We start from the raw sequence: 16969 nt of genomic DNA, 5'->3' as shown, positions 1-16969 counted from the left end.
ATAGCCATTCCTCAATAATTCCTACCAATTTAATCCAAATACTTCCTCAACTGCTCAATTGCTAGATATATTTGGACCAAGATGTCAATAATTCCTCAATTGCTGCATAATAGCTCCATAACACCATGCATTCCCTAATATCAATTTAGTAGCACCAAATACTTAACATACTGAGTGTTATACCCTTCATGACAGGAGCACTGAGAACCAGCATTCTTCATTTTACGACATTGAGCTCATACAACATACTAGACATAAGGAGAACAACTACCTACCATTCATTTCTTCCCTATCATGACACCCCGAACTCGATGCCACTCTATTGCTGCCCTGTTTTGTCTATTACCGTGAAGCTTTGTTTCACCCTCTACTCTATTACGCATAATGCCCTGCTGGATGTTTGGAGGTGTGGAACTTGTTTGTGAGAATTTGCTTCCCTGGCAAGTTCGTTGGAGCCTTGTTCTTTTGTTCCCTCATTGTTGTGTGGGCGGTGGTAGCCTCTGGCTTTGTTAAATCTATCACATTTTGTTTGTTTTCTTTCTTTGTTGCTTCCTTGGTTATTAATCCTTGTATAAAGTAGGGTTTATTTGTTCTATGGGTTTGAGTACCCTTTTAATCCTTTTTATATATATTCATTGGCTTACCAAAAAATGACACCCCGAACTCTGAACTTTACGATTAGAAAGTTAAATTATGTTCACTTATTCCAATAGACAATATGCAAGTTTAATACGAAGTGCTCTCATTTTGAAGTGATAAAAATCAATAGCGAATATCCCACTAAAGAAATCTTATTACATGGTGTCTAACACACGGGATACAAAACAAATTCAAATGAAATTCTAGTAGCAACCATGTACCACAATTCTAGGTAGAAATAAATAATAATAGGTAAAGAAAAAATAGTTTTTATTAGCAAAAAATAATACACTTCATGTTGACTATCAAACAAAAAGTTGATAATGGTTTTCTCCTAATGCAAAGCTATTCAGGTTCTCATAGGTAGTCAGACTCGTCCTTCATTCTAGTTTGTGTTTGTCAATTCACCATTTGACGGTATCTGCAAGTAAATAATTAAACATTTAAGACGCATAACCACGTAATAGAATACTAAACATAATATTTCTCAATTTATTTCTTTAATAAATGAAAATTGTAGATGGTTATACTTAATATGTTATTCCCCGAGATGTAACCACAACATAAGACAATTCACAAGCACAATAATTCAAACTTCAAAGTCCAATTAAATATTTATGTAAAATGAGAAAAAGAAGAAGAATATATTATGAACCATGAATTGAAGAGTTGTTATTGTATCTCTCAATAGAGTGTCTCCAACTATCAACCTCATCTCTTTCACAAAATCATCACGGGAAATCTGCTTGGCCTGAACTTGAACAACAAGATATTAGAGACGTTTATGCAATGGAGACATACATATAAGAATTGGAGCTACCAGTAATACCTTGTATAGTTCAAAATTTTCTTTGATAAGACTCATATCATTGGGAGGAACCTTGTCATTGATAGCAGCAATAAGCATATGTAAAGGCATCCATGGAGATTTCGGAATTTTTTGGGTGCAAGCAACTCCATTTCCTGCTATTTCCTAAGGTTTCCAAAAATAAAATAAAAAATTCTTCATATAGGAATCAAAAATAAAATTATAGGATTTTAAAAAAAAAAAATATAAAGCACAAAGCCCCTAAAAGATGTACATGGACACGTGAATATGTCCTCACACATAAAACACTAAGAAAACCCAAATGAGTTAATAAAATAAAGGTGTCTGAAAGAGCTATATTCCTTAAAAGAGATAAGAATTAGATATACCCAAACACAAAAACAAATGGTAACATGATCATATCCCTTAAAATTTATTGCATATTTGTTGGTTCCACCCACAAATCTTCCATAAAATAGAGGCATTTCAAGCTAACCACTTTTGTATTTTTAGAATAGAACAATAATGTAATCTTTTTTACCAAGAGAAACAAAAACAGAAGAAAAACATAAAATGCAAAACCCATATGAAACTTACATTATATGCTGAAGAGGCTGATTGTACCGGATCACCAGAACAATGGCTGTCTGAATTGGCTCCTGAAGAATTGTCCCTAGAAACATTATTCTTGTCAACAGTTCCACAAAAGTAGCCTACAAAAAAGCATCATGTATTACTATACATCGTTTCTTAAAAACATGAATGTTGGTTATTTCATTGAACATAGTTAAGTGATTAATTTATTGAATGTAAGATAATGCGAACCACTGGGAGATAAAAATTTATGGATACAAATTTGTTTCCTAATACCATAATATTTTATAACTTTTTCATCTGAATGGAAACAATGAATCGTAGATATTAGTTGGTTTACCTTTAGTCAATTCATTGAGTGCTAATTAGATAATACCAAAAAATGTACAACTTGTTTCAGCTAGGAAAACATATATTAAGAGAAAACACCAAAAAAAAAACTAAAAGAACATGTATAATACCTTCAACACCTCTAGAGACCTTGAAACTAACAACGAATGCTGGACATATATAAGTGCTTATATTCATATTCCATATTGTATAGTATCTTGGGCATTGGATGTCATCCACCCCATTATCATACTCAGAGCTGCTGGGTTGAAACTGAACATTGCTGGTGCCAATGCTAGGACAAAGAAGCTCCATATTGCCCATTATTATACGACAAAGGATCAAGTGTCGAACACCATTTCCATCAATATCACAATAACGTGCACTGGAAATACGAAATCTTGAATTTTATTAGTAGCATGTAAAAGATGTTATTTTTTACATTTGATCGCAAGAAAATTAACCTGGCATAAGGGCAGCTAATAGCCGCAAGATGGACACCAACTCCATATGTGCATTTGGTTGTAAATAGTTCACAATGCCCAAGTCCATGCTCCATCATTGTAGATAATTCTCCTTTAGAAAAAGAAAGCCAAGCATATCGAACATTAGCATCCCCATGTAACTCTTTTGTAATTTCAGCTTGCGTTAGGAATAGCTTCGACTGCACTTGCATTGATGCGCATGAGCACCGATATATCTCAACTATCTCAAAATCATTATTTCCAATAATACTCATTCCATTACAAAACAAATCCCGTATAGAATCCAAAACCAAATTTCCATGTACATATCCAGTGTATGCACTTAAACCTAGCTCTTCATTTTTCGCAATTTCTTCACCAATATATCCACAATCCATTATGCTCATCATATTTCTAACTTTAACTTGAGCATCCTTAACTAAAGCATTGGACTCACCGATACATTCCCTCAACTGGAATTCATCAACCATGTTCATTTTAATTTCAACATGGAATTTCATACCCTCCTGCTCGCCAAAGTTGTAAGATTCTTCACCAGAAGCAACATCAACTTCAGGGAAAAAGTATCCCCCGACCTTATCAATCCAAGCAATGGGTTGTATGAAACCAGTTTTTAAGTCCATCTGACATGCATGTAAAAAATCTAGCATAAGATCACGACCATTTAACCTTATCCCAATGGCTGCATTTTTTATTTCAAAATCTTTCTTAACCAAGTCAACAATGTCTTTAGGATAGTCCACCCATTCCCCATGATTGTAGAACATCATACGTTCAGGTCTTGCACTCTTCTTATAGTTCAAATAAAATCTAAGATAGGATTGTCCACTACCAGAACCAAGAATGTTCATTTTTCTTTTGTAATCACCCAATCTCATTCTATTGACAAAGTTTATTGTTGGTGATGCACAAAAATGTTGTTGACACAACTCTTGTTGTGAAGCTCCCCTTATATGTACACCACATCGAGTAGTCTCATTCCGCTTTAGTGTAGTTCTAGCTTCCATTTTGATATACTAGATGAATATTTATGAACACACTCAAATACAAAAGCTCGGATGCAGTAGTCGAATAGAATCCTATAACTTGAGCAGGTTTAAAGACATTGTGGGAGCGGTGTTGAAGACAATAAGATTAAGAATATTTGGCACCCCTGTATTTTAAAAATCGTGAGAACATTGGAATAATATATAGGATCATGTATAAAGATGGAATAATAGATAATGACTAGTTAATTAATAAAACAATTCCTTGCATCATAAAGTAAGTAATCTGAAAAACTTCAACATGTGAAATACTGCAAAAGTATCATCTCGAAAATGATTTTAAAAACGTCATATCCAACTTTTTTTTACAGCAAAAAGGTATATATTATTGATTGAGAACCCTTCATGAGAACTACACTCCCATGAGAACATCATATCTAACTTATAAAATATAAAAAGAGTACTCAATATAATCTAAGTCATATGCTTACTTTAAATTGTTTTACGGTACAAATGTAAACTTTAAATTTAAATGCATTAAACACAAAAAAATTCAATAAAAATGATTTCATTTCATTATAAGAAAAATTTATACAATTAACGTTAAATATTTAAACTATTTAATGTCATTTGGTCTTCCTGAGACCAAAGACAACAAAAACCTAAGAAAATATAAGTTTGAAGGGTATAAAAAGATGGATAGCACCAATAAAAAACATATTATATATTTCTTTACAATGCTTGTTTGACTATAAAAAGAAAGGGAAAAAAATAAGGTCGACAGAAAATGATTGAAAATATAAGTTCTTCCATTTGTTTGAGCTGAGGAAAAAGGTAGGAATATATATATATATATGGAATCCACCAATATTTTTCCTCCCTATGATGGTAAGAAAATGGTATAAGAAAGCAAAAAATTCTAAGATAAATTAAATATGCTCTATTTCAATAGATATGAAAACCTATGATTGATTGGGTAAAAAATGGTAAAAGTTATTATCCATAGAAGTAACAAGGTGCAGTAGTGTCTGACCAGAGCCAAAGACACCCTTCAAAAAATCATATGAAATGCCCGAAGAAAAAACCCACACTTACTATTAATACCACTTTTTCCATAGCAAAATCAGCCACGAAAAAATACAAAAAAATTAGTTCGCACACAAAAGATAGTAGAAATTGACTTCATTCTGTTGAACTCAAGCCTAAAATAAAAAAACGAAACATACTATAAATTTTGCTAAAGACAATGAATCACTCAAATTATGAATGCAAATAAAATGGAATTGAAAAACTAAGAAAGTTTCAAAGTCATACCTGATCCTCAAGACACATAAAACAACAAAGAATAAACCTCGACAAAACTTGCACCACTTCTCTCTTTTACAACTATTATCAAAATGTAGGTGGTCTTATTTATACACAAAAACTTTAAGGGGGAAGTCAACAAATAAGCTGGATAAGGAAGCAATAAGACTGAAAAGGAAGATGGTTGTAAGAAGGTGATTTTTCCTTACATGATTAATAAATTATACATTATAGATGTCTTGGAATCTTTTTGGTATGATACAATTATTCTCTATGAGAAGCTAGTATTGGTCGAGCCAAGAAAATTCATATTTTGGTGAGGCTAGCCTACCTCATCAACGTCCTTTTTATTACAAGACTCAACTTGAACCTTGCTTAAGAAAAATTAAACATGTATCACCTGAACTAATCATTTGTTAGTAGAGGTTTTAGAATACAATGAATCTCTGATAATATCTTATTATATTATAGTAATTTACATTTAGTATATATATATATATATATATATATATATATATATATATCCATTTAAGATAGTATTGTTACCCTAAGCATTTCAAATTTATGTGAATTTAAAAGGATAGATAATTTAACAATATATTTAGTATGAATATAGAATATTTCAATTTTCAACTTACCTAGTCAAAGGAGACTATTTAGAAAATTATAATTCTCATTAGTAGAGCAGTATAGATGTACATAAATTTATGAATATAACATTTATAATTTTTACTTCTATAAAATCAAAATATTTAATTTAATTTAGCAATTTCTATGAAAATGACTCAATAAATTATATGCAGATTTTTTATTTTTTAACGTTTATTCAAATTTTGATAAGAAAGAATTTTATTAATATGTTACTTATTATTCAACCCAAAAATATTCATAGTCAAAATATTGAATTATTTCAACCTTAATCTTTTAAACACCATTTAGCCTTACCTTTAAAGATGTTTTTTCTTTGAAAGCAAAAGTGTATCAATATGCTACATGAATAAAAACTTTTTTTTTCGAGAACAAAAAAGATTTATTGATAAATAAGAAATATCATGAGAACAATCCTCTCACGTAACATGAATAAAAACTTACCGAAAAATTATTAATTGGATAAGGATAATTTGTTTTACATTAAAGCATAACTTAAGTATCAAAATCGATTAATATGTTACATCATTAAAAACTTTAAGACAAATTAATTATGTATTTAAATGAATAAAGTTTAATAAGTTAAAAATAAATATGCTTGGAAACTATTTAATTTAACCATTTAATAAATTATTATTTTTGAAAGCAAAAGGATATTACTAATTGAATGGGAAAAGAAACATGAGGACAACACCCTCACTAGCTAGGTAAGACACAGCCGCCCATAAACCATCAAATCACACCCCCTTGAAAGACCAAGCAAATAGACTGTGCTTCATTAAAACCTTACTAAGAAAAACCAAATAAGATAAAAATCTAGTGAAAGAAAAAAAGTACAACAATCTCTAAAGTAAAGTGCCTTTGAAACAATCCAAAAATCCTCAAAGAAAATAAATCAAACACCCCAAGCTTGAACCAGTACCATAACACAAACTCTGCCAAAAGGTACTAACCATCACACATTTTCCTCCATAATGCTACAACAAATTGGTATGGCAAAACACCCTTCCTCCTTGTGAGCATTTAATTAATTTATAAAATAAGAAACTTAAAACATTTTAAATTTTCCCAATATAATATTTATGTATGAAAAATTACTTGGTTTTTATTTAAAGTTAATTTATAAATAATTTTATAATGTGTTTTCGCTATTTGATCATAAATGAATGTTTCTATTGATTTTATTCTTGATTTTAATTTAAATATAATAAATTCCAAAATAAATATATTATAACACAATATATGTTAAACTAAAATTTAAGAAATTTTAAATTCAAATTAAATTACTAAATTTAATATAAAAGAAATTAACACTTAAAAAAATATTTGTCTAATAATTATAATTTAAAATTTATAAATTTATGTTAACATTTTTTATGTCATAAATATTTTTTAAAATAAATGCATTATGAGATGCTCGAGTAAATTTTTTTATTTCAAAGTAAAAATTTATAGACAATTTTTCTCAAAAACAAAATGGCATATATGATATGATAATCAAGAATACATAGACCAATAGAAAAAGGGATGTAACAGCTAAGACAAGCCAACGCAGCAAAACCGCTCAAAACATGTCTAGACCAAACTTTTTACAAAAATCCCTAAAACGAAAAAAGAAACAGCTAGCCCCATATCCCATGACAATCACTATCAAAAGACCAACAAAGGAGAGTCAGCACAACTAACAAGAGGCCTCCAAAAAATCAACCAATCGTGCCCCAGCATTTGTCTCCAGAGTTTTCAAAGCCTTATGGTATTATGAGCGGAGTGCCCTCCTAATGGGGAAGCGGTTGAGCATGACTTATGATTATAGACAAAAAAAATTGTCGTAATTTCAAGCATTAAATATGTAAGAATCAACTTAATTTTTACCAAAAAAAAATTAATCTAAAATATTTTAAAATTCATATCTGTGGCAATAAACTATTTTTTTTTATGGTAGCAATAAACTATTATTATAAAATCATCATAATTCTGGAATTTCAAAAAATAACTTACGTTCAAGGTGCACACATCTCTCAAGAAAAAATATTAAATTTGGAAAAGAAATATATGTTTGAGAAGTAGGAGACGATTTGGATAAGAATAGAGTTGAGGGGGTGGGGAGTGAAATAATTAATCTAGTAAAAACTAAGTCTTTGTCATTATGATTCCAAGCCTATAAATGACTCATAATGATTTTAACTATTTTATATAAATTAATATAAATAAATAAAATATATTTGAACTAATACAACTATTTTTTGAAGCCAACTAATACAACTATATAATAATTTGAATGGAGTATGGATTTAAATTACAGAATTGGAAGTAATGTGATCTGCATTTAGTAAATTAAATATGTGTTTTATACTTTTATTTAAATTATAACTTAAAATTATTATATTATGTTTACACTTTTATTTTTTCAATTTTATTCTTATTTTAAAATTTGATTTATTATTTTAAATTTATAATCTCAATTATATATAAAAGTAATACTTTATATAAAACTCATATTATAAAAACAAATATTTAAAAAGACACTTTTTTGTGCATTACACGTGCATTATTAAACTGAAAATTATTTTATTTATAATTAAAAAGATATTATAAATGGAAAATTTCTTTTTTTTTTTTGTTGAATGGAGGGCTTAGCCCAAAAGAAACTACAAGCCAGAAACACACAGGAAAGACACACCCGCTACATCACAAACAAGTAAATTCAAACACCTAGAGGGTGGAGTCTCTCAAACATGAGTACCCAGATCTAGATCATGAGCAAGGTTCGCCAAACAATCTGCCACCTGGTTAGCCTTACGCCAAGTTTGAACGCAACGAACCTCCCAACCCTTAGCCATCCAATCCTAAATTTGATTTATCATGGAAGCGTAGGGATGAGAAGTACCACACCCCTCATGAATTAGCAGCACAACCACCCTTGAATCGCTCTTTATTACAATCCTAGAATAACCTCTGTTCCAAGCCAACGAGAGCACGGTGGGGATCGCCCACAACTCTGCCCACAACACACTCGTCGTACCCATGTTCCTTCTAAAACCCACTAGCCATTGACCAAAAGTATCACGACAAACCCCGCCACAGCCTGCTGCATTTCCTGGCATTCTAACAAACCCATCGGTGTTGCATTTTATCCAAAGATCAGAGGAAGGGCACCATTGGACCTCCATCATCTGGTAGCCACGGTTTGCTGGTATGGAAGAAGCTTGCAAGGCACGTCGACTATGCTCATAGTCCAATTGGAGCTTCAAAGCTGCATTTAAGATATATTGAAGATCAAATATCGCACCCTGGAAAATCTTATTGGCCCTCGATTTCCAAATGGCCCATAAGAGAAAATAAAGGTTTGGAGCACCGCCACTGCCTAATCTCTACAACGCCATATCATCTATATTCTGCATCATCGAAGAACTGATGTGATGTTGGGGGAGAACAAGCCTTAACCAGAGAGGCTTCACCGCTGCACAGTCACGAAAGAGGTAGAGGAGCGACTCAGCTTCATCGAGACGAGAGGGCACCGTGGGTCAGAGGTTAAGTTCGAACGCCATCGCCTCTCATTCACCCAAACACCATCATTCAAGCAACTCCAGGTGAAATTATTGATTTTGAAAGGACCATCCCCCTTCCATATCTGATCTTGTAACGCCCCGATTTCTCGAGTGTCACACAGTAAACCAAACGCGTGTATTTTCACTAGGAATTTTCGTCGTTCAATTATTAACCAACATTAATGACAAAGATTCATTTTATCGAAAACTCTTGAAACTTATGAACGAATTTGCGGAATAAAAGACGTGCATTTCTGAATACAATACTCGTAATCAAAGAAATCATAATCTCAAAGTACATAAATAAACCTTAGGCTAAAGCCCTACATCAAAGTACATCGAAGGAAAATGAAATAAGATAGATAAATAGTTCGACACGAATGCTCAGCCCCATAGAAAGGAATACTCTAATCCAGATCCCGCTCCAGAACATCAGCTCCCGCTCCACGCGCTCTCTTCTTAGACTGCTCCAGCTTTATCACGGTCTTCCGAGGTCCCACTCTAAAGCACTTTGGACGCCCAGGTATACGCTGCGCACAGACTCCCGACTTGGCTTCTGGTGGTGAAGGCTCCACTGCCTCCTCCTCCTCGACCAACCGTGACTCCACTATAGTGTCCTCCGAAGGATCTTCTTCCTCCTCGTCCACTACAGTCTGATGAAACCTAGCGGGGGAATGTGGCAGCACAACTGCCCCACCCCTAAGGGTCTGCCTCTCCACAACCGTTCCAGATCTGTTCCTCCCTAAGAGCTCCACATCGCCGACGTAGACTCTCCGGACTCCGGAACCGTCGGTCTTCCAGAGCTGGTCTTCCGCTGGCCTACTCAGAACGATCTCCCATCTCACGATAGTTTCTAATACCTTGGTGGTCACCATCTACCCCCCCCCCCCCAAATAAACACATAAACAAATAACAGGGTCAGATCTCATATTCTCATAAAAACATTCACATATACATGTACTCTCATAAATAACAAGGTATAATAAGCATAATCTTTAGGTTATATCTCAGTCAATCACCTAAGTTCAGTTAGGCTAACGACCTCACCATTCACACAACCACCTCAACACCAATGGCCATAATCACGATCAACCGCAGATGAACAATTCTTGGAGGGGACACACCGTACAATCCTCGATCATGTGGGGGACACACCGTACACCCACAAGATCACAAGGTGACCGCAGTCAACCAAATCACGTGGGGACACACCGTACAACCCACAAACACCCTCGCGTGCAAGTAACCGTTTGTCTCTAACGGTACCATCGTTCTCATGGTCCATAGTCATCACTAGACCTATGTTCCAATTACATCACATTTTACTTGCAAGCGATTAGGTCACAATTCTCTTTATTAGGGCTCTAATAGTCAACCTAGAGTCTTATTTCATGCATTGAACAAAACTCAATGATACAGATAAAATAAACAGCAGAAGGAATTACAGCTGGGTGAGCGACCTTCGTAATTAAATTTCGGCCAACAATTCGCCAAGACATAAGAGCCAAACATACTATCACAATCCATATAAGATATCCACACCCATCATGTTCACATACCCTTAATCTTACAGTAAAATTTTCAGCAACTAAACACATAACCTAACCCAAAGAGGAGCACAAGAAAATTTCGCTGAAACCCTCAAACATGGGTTCGGCCATGAGCCAAAGACGGCCCAAGTTTTCCAAAACAATTTGTTCTCTTCATTTCAATTAACCAAGCCAAAGTCCAGCAGGCATTCATCATGACAAATCAACACCAATTTCAGATCTAATCATGTTACATACTTCATGTTCGAAAGACTTGCAAAGATAGCGATAAAATAGCAACTTTAAGAGTAATTCTTATCATAAAATTTTGTACATGGATAGCATCCATAACATCATCAATATCATACTCATGTTATCATAAACTTAGTACCTAAAACAGTAGCAAAATTATCCAGCCATCTCATGGACAAAAGAAGGCAAGAAAAATTCACCGAAACCATATAAGGTGGGTTCGGCCGTGAGCTTTTAGGCTCTAGGGTTTTCCAAAAAATTTTGATCTATCATGATCCAGTACACATATCATCATACAAATACCATAAAAAGTCCAAGTCTTATCATACAATTTATAACCGACACAAAACCTAGGCAACAAAAGGCACATTTAGCAACTTTAAGCATGAAAACATCAAGGATCATGGCATCACTTAGCTACTAAAAAAAAAAACAGAGGTATTGCATCATATACGTGCATGAACAAGGCCCTCCCATCATACAAATAAATCCCCATAGAAAACCCCATCAAAAACCACCTCTTTACACATGAAATCTTAGCTTTTCACATAGAAATTCCCTAAACTCTACCCATATCCTAGAGATCAGCCCTTACCTTGATCTTAGGGCTTGAAAATAGAAGAGAATGGAGATGGTTTCTTGCTGTACAAATTCACTTTCTCTCCCTCCTTGCTCTCGGTCCCTCTCTCGCTCTCGCGATCTCCTCTCCTTTCCCTTGCGTGCGTGCGGCGGTGGCTAGGGCTAGGGGCGGCGGCTCTCTCCTTTCCCTCTCTGCTGTTACGTGAAATATAGAGTAGGGGTGCACTTCTATTTCTGATTGCAAAAGAAAACAAGGGTTTTCTCCTCCCTTTACTCCCCCCCTATCACCCACGGCCAACACTAATTTGGGCTAGGGTTTGTTTTTCTCTAATCCCTCAACTAATCAGGCCTGATCACACTTAAAACCTAGGCCCCTCTTAGCAATTTCACAATTAAACTCGGAATTAACATAAAACAATTCGCTGGTACTGTACAGCCAGAACCATCTTTACTAAAATGCGAATATCTCGAGCTACAGAGGTCGGAATGACCTGATTCCCCTTTTATAATTTTCTTAACTTAAAGGGCTACAACTCTTATGAAGGAAGTTTTCCCAAATGAGGTCGTTAAGACCCTCTAAAAATTCACACAAGTTGACAGCCATAATCTGTCAATTTTCAAACTTGGCCAAAAACCTCATTTTTATTCAATTTTTCTCAAAAACGATACAAAATGAATTTGGGCCTTACAGATCTCATGCCAAGTTCGAACCCACAATAATCGCTGAGTTCATCGCTTCATATGCAGACTTGGAGGAGAAGGCGCCATCACTGGTTAAATCCCAAATAGGCAAGTCAACCCCAACGTTATGAGCAGGAGGTGGCATAGACAGGATTTCTGCTGCAACGTGAGGAGGAAAAAGATGGCTGAAGCTCTCTACCTTCCATCTCAAATGCTCCTTGTTGAAATACTCAAACATGGATTTAACATGTTCAATAGCTGGTACTGTTGAAAGGGCGCTGAGAAACACTAAAATATTTACTGGTCGTAGTAGGTTGTATATTTTTCATTATTTTTCGACATTTGCAACTAAGTCCCTTTTCTTTGCCTTAATTATGTTATTTAAGCAATGTGGTGATATATGTGCCTCGATATGTTGTTATTTATTCCATTTTCCCTAGCGCATCCTCCATTTGTACTCGCCTTCTTCGACAGCGCTATCTGCGTTTCATTTTTGCCGTAACTTTTGAGGTTGAGATTTTGTTGTTTATGGATTTTCCATCATCTGCTAAAGTTTTCTTGGTAAATCTAGATATACTCTACAAGAACCCTAATTATGTGTATGTTCATATTTTTTTACTGCAGGATCCCTACAAATACCACTGTGTACGAATCTATCAAAGTACAAAATCAGATAATAGTTAGTTGGTGTCAGCTAAAACTTTGACTGAACTATAACTTATGTTCGTATATTGGTTGGGAGTGATTGAATCCTTTCTTCCGGCCACCCATTTTTCTGTTTACATTCATAATATGCCAAACATTAAGGTTAAAGAAATCATAACATGCGAAATAGTAATGACAATCACATATTACTCAAGTTGGATGTTTATATATTACTAAACTATTGAATATTCATTTTAAAGCGTGGGGATGTAGTGATGGACTTGCTACCTCTAGTCTCAAATCTTCTTCATTTCAGGTGTAACGATGACATCGTCGTTCCTCCACTCAGATTAACATCGTAAACGACGTTGAACCGACTTCTTCCCTTTCTGGTTCGCAAAGACGGAGCGAAGATCGCTCACTTACCGACACGACGATGCACGATGCTCCTCTAAAGACTCACCTCTCACCAAGTAGATATATGGTTCCCATGGTCGAAGACATCAATGTACGCTTGATGAAGAAGCTCTGTACGATCCGGAGCCCTGTATCTTTGTGAAACCCTTTGATAGGGTCTCCACTGCACCTTCCCTATTCTTTTGGTTGTTGCTTCATGATGCACGATTCTTCTTACTGTTATTCTAAGGCTTCCCAAACCTTAGTTGGTATTGCAAAGGTGATGGCTGGTTTGGGCCACGAGAAGCTCTGGACACCGCCCATTAGTCTTCTTATTCACCCTAAATATCAGTTCTCAACTCACACACTATGCCACACATGCCACAACATCACGGCACGAAGCCCACACAGTATGCCACACATGCTCCACACAACGGCACAAGGCCCACACAGTATGCCACACAAGCTCCACACAACGGCACAAAGCCCACATAGTATGCCACACAGGCTCCACACAACGTCACAAGGCCCACACAGGCTCCACACAAAGGCACAAAGCCCACACAGTATGCCACACAGGCTCCACTTAACGGCACAAAGCCCACACAGTATGCCACACAGGCTCCACTCAACGACACAAAGCCCACACAGTATGCCACACAGGCTCCACTCAACAGCACAAAGCCCGCACAGTATGCCACACAGGCTCCACTCAACGCTCATCGTCCCCCACAGGCTAAGATTCTGAATACCACTCCCCAATATTAAGTTGATCAGACTTAATATCTAGAAGAAGGAAACTTAGAACATAGCTGGTAAGACCAATGAGTCACCCTCACAACAAACCAAATCTTAGTCTCTTAATCTAAACCTGATAAGACTTCAAGTCTTACACATACCAAACAAGAACTCATAAGCCCAAATTCTAGACACCCACCAAGAAGCCAAATACTTAATCATAACTTATCTCCCAAACTAGGCTAACAACCTTTAAGTCAGAGTCAAACCTTCCCAACTTTCTATCACCAAACGTATAACCTGAGGTTAAATCCAACCTATCCCACTACGACGAGCTTCTAGATCTAAACAGTTCCATTTCCCCTTCAGTGAAGCTATTGCTACATCGAAATAATAATTACGGAATAAGTACAGTATATCGCGATAATGAACACTAAAGGAAAATTTGCAGAAACTTATAATATAGCTTGATACTTCAAGTAGTTAAGTAAGATAAGATTGTAGTCTGAGACTTTAACAACCCAAGTAGTTAGCATACAACAAAACATAGAAACTCCAAAAGATTATCGCATCAGTTCGTAAGTCAACCAAAAAATTAGAATCCCGACGACATCATGCTCTCCTCGGCCTGGCTCCCCTGCACTCACAACTCCTCCTCCATCATTCACATCACTCTCCCTGAAGCAGTTACACGAGATTCCCCGGTCTTCTCACAGTCGGCTCAATATTTTGTTCCTCACAGTCTTTAGCTGTATGCCCTGGCTTCCTGCAGTTGTAGCAATGTCTTACGCATGTCTTGGCGCAGTGTCCAGCTCGTCCACACTTGAAGCACACTACATTCTGGTTTTGAGTTTGGCCTCCTTGTCCCCTTGTAACATTCACAGCAGCCTCAACTTCAGGAATCCTGCAATCCCTTGCAAGATGGCCTGGCTCGTTGCAATTCCAGCACATCACAGAAACCTTAGGACAGTGATTAGCAGAATGCCCTTTTTTGTTGCACTTGAAACAAGTCACACCCTCCAAACTCACTGATAGAGGTCTCGGTGCGACAGCATCCCTGTCCAAAGGATAAAAGGACCCAGAAACTGTCCCCTTACCCTGAGGACGAACATACGGCTTCTTCAGATAATTTTTGTCTTTGTCATTTCTGCCTTGGTTAGCCCCGGTTGGACCTCCGCTTCCTTGTTTAGACTTATTCAGACCTTGGTACTTTTCCCTTTGGTTATCAATAGCCTCAATTCCCTTGGTCTTTTCCACCAGTACTTGGTAGTGGTTGATCCCTAGCGGTTGCACCGCCCTCTGTAGCTCATAGCTTAGCCCATGAACAAAACGTTCACACATGTAGCCTTCCTCCACTTGTCCTCGAAAGTAGCGAAAGTGTTTCGCCAATGATTCCAACATAGCAGCATACTCCGCCACGGTCATGCCTCCTTGACGAAGTCTCAGAAACTGTGCCTCCCTGGCGGCTCTTGCACTAGCAGGAAAGTACTTGTCCAGAAAAGCTCCACAGAAACACTCCCAAGTGATAGCTTGATGGTCAGCCTCCATCATAGCTCTAGCCCCACGCCACCAATACTCAGCTTCACCAGTCAACAGGTAGGTCGCATAATCCACTCTCATCTCCGCAGTCGTATGCAAGAAGGTAAAGATCTTCTCCAACTCTTGGAGCCATAAGTCCGCTTCCTCCAGATCAAAGCCTCCGGAGAACTTCGGTGGATCCTGACGCTTGAAATCATTCAGACATCTTATCTGAGCAGCAACCAACTCGCGTTCCTCCCGCTGCACACGACGAGCATCCTTTTCAGCTTGGTTTTGAGCAGTCACAATAGCAGTAGCAGCAGCACGTTGAGCTTCAGCTTCCTCCCGTGCAGCAGTGTTGGTAACTTGCTGTGCCATAAGGGTAGTCAAGTTAGCAACGACGTTTTCCAACCGGTTCATGTTGTTATGACCTCGCATCTTGCTCAATTGTGGACGTCTCCTGTTCCCATGAACAGTCAAAGACCACACCAGATACTCCGTCAGACCGACACGAGGTTCTATAATAGATACCTATATCTATATATATACATATGTCAACTATATAACCAATACTAACTAGCATAAGGTTATTCATTCACGAACAACCTTCAGACACGAACAAAAGTCGAAGGAATGTGCCTAATGCATACCCCTTTCCCTATCAATAAATAAAGTCTATACCTGGGATATCATCTAACAAAGCAGGCAAGCAACAATTACAGTTAATATTTTGGTGGGGGTAATAACCACCAAGTCAAAAGTTAGTGGTTAGTGTTCATGGCAGCAACAACAAGAAAGAAACATCTAGTAGACAAAATAAACAATTATTCATATAGATTTATAATGTAACACTCTGTCAATCGATCAACACCCAGCCGATCAATTATAGAGTTCAAACAACCTAGCATAGAAGACTTATTTCCCAACAAGCTCTGGTTTCTCAACCAAAGCTTTGATACCACAATGTAACGCCCCGAATTTCGGGGGTCACCATAGTAACCTGATAAAATAAATATGCAATGTTTTCCAAAAAGATATATAAACACGAGTATTATTTTTTTCCTTTTCAAATGTATTTCCAAAACATGTCATGCATACTCCCAACTGTAAATCTAACTACATCGAGCCTTAAACAAGGCAAGTACCCGAAGGTAAGAACAGAAGAAACACCACCTACGACACCTAGCAAGCGGTACCAGATTCAACAGGAACCTGTTATGCAATGACGCCCTAAGTCCGACATACTCCCTACGATTTCCTCATCGTAGAACTGCAGGAAAGCAAAGCA

At 36.3% G+C, this 16969-nt stretch overlaps 2 protein-coding genes across 2 annotated transcripts; both read right to left on the bottom strand.

Moving 5' to 3' along the window:
• Window positions 1-1024: 1024 nt before the first annotated feature.
• LOC130712387 (inactive poly [ADP-ribose] polymerase RCD1-like) lies at window positions 1025-3863 on the bottom strand. Its single transcript, XM_057562223.1, has 6 exons — window positions 2836-3863; window positions 2503-2756; window positions 2045-2160; window positions 1469-1612; window positions 1295-1390; window positions 1025-1060 (listed from the first exon to the last, which is right to left on the bottom strand). Exons 1-6 carry the CDS (start codon window positions 3861-3863, stop codon window positions 1025-1027), a joined length of 1674 nt encoding a protein of 557 aa, XP_057418206.1.
• A 5869-nt stretch (window positions 3864-9732) lies between these two features.
• LOC130715311 (uncharacterized) lies at window positions 9733-12677 on the bottom strand. The gene is made up of 2 exons (XM_057565392.1): window positions 12393-12677; window positions 9733-10218 (listed from the first exon to the last, which is right to left on the bottom strand). Exons 1-2 carry the CDS (start codon window positions 12399-12401, stop codon window positions 9751-9753), a joined length of 477 nt encoding a protein of 158 aa, XP_057421375.1. The 5' UTR covers window positions 12402-12677; the 3' UTR covers window positions 9733-9750.
• Window positions 12678-16969: the final 4292 nt, after the last annotated feature.

This window comes from Lotus japonicus, chromosome 4, assembly GCF_012489685.1.
Source record: "Lotus japonicus ecotype B-129 chromosome 4, LjGifu_v1.2".
NCBI classification, from domain to species: Eukaryota; Viridiplantae; Streptophyta; class Magnoliopsida; order Fabales; family Fabaceae; genus Lotus; species Lotus japonicus.
Note: the sequence above shows the minus strand (reverse complement) of the source record. Positions and strands in the feature narration are given on the sequence as shown.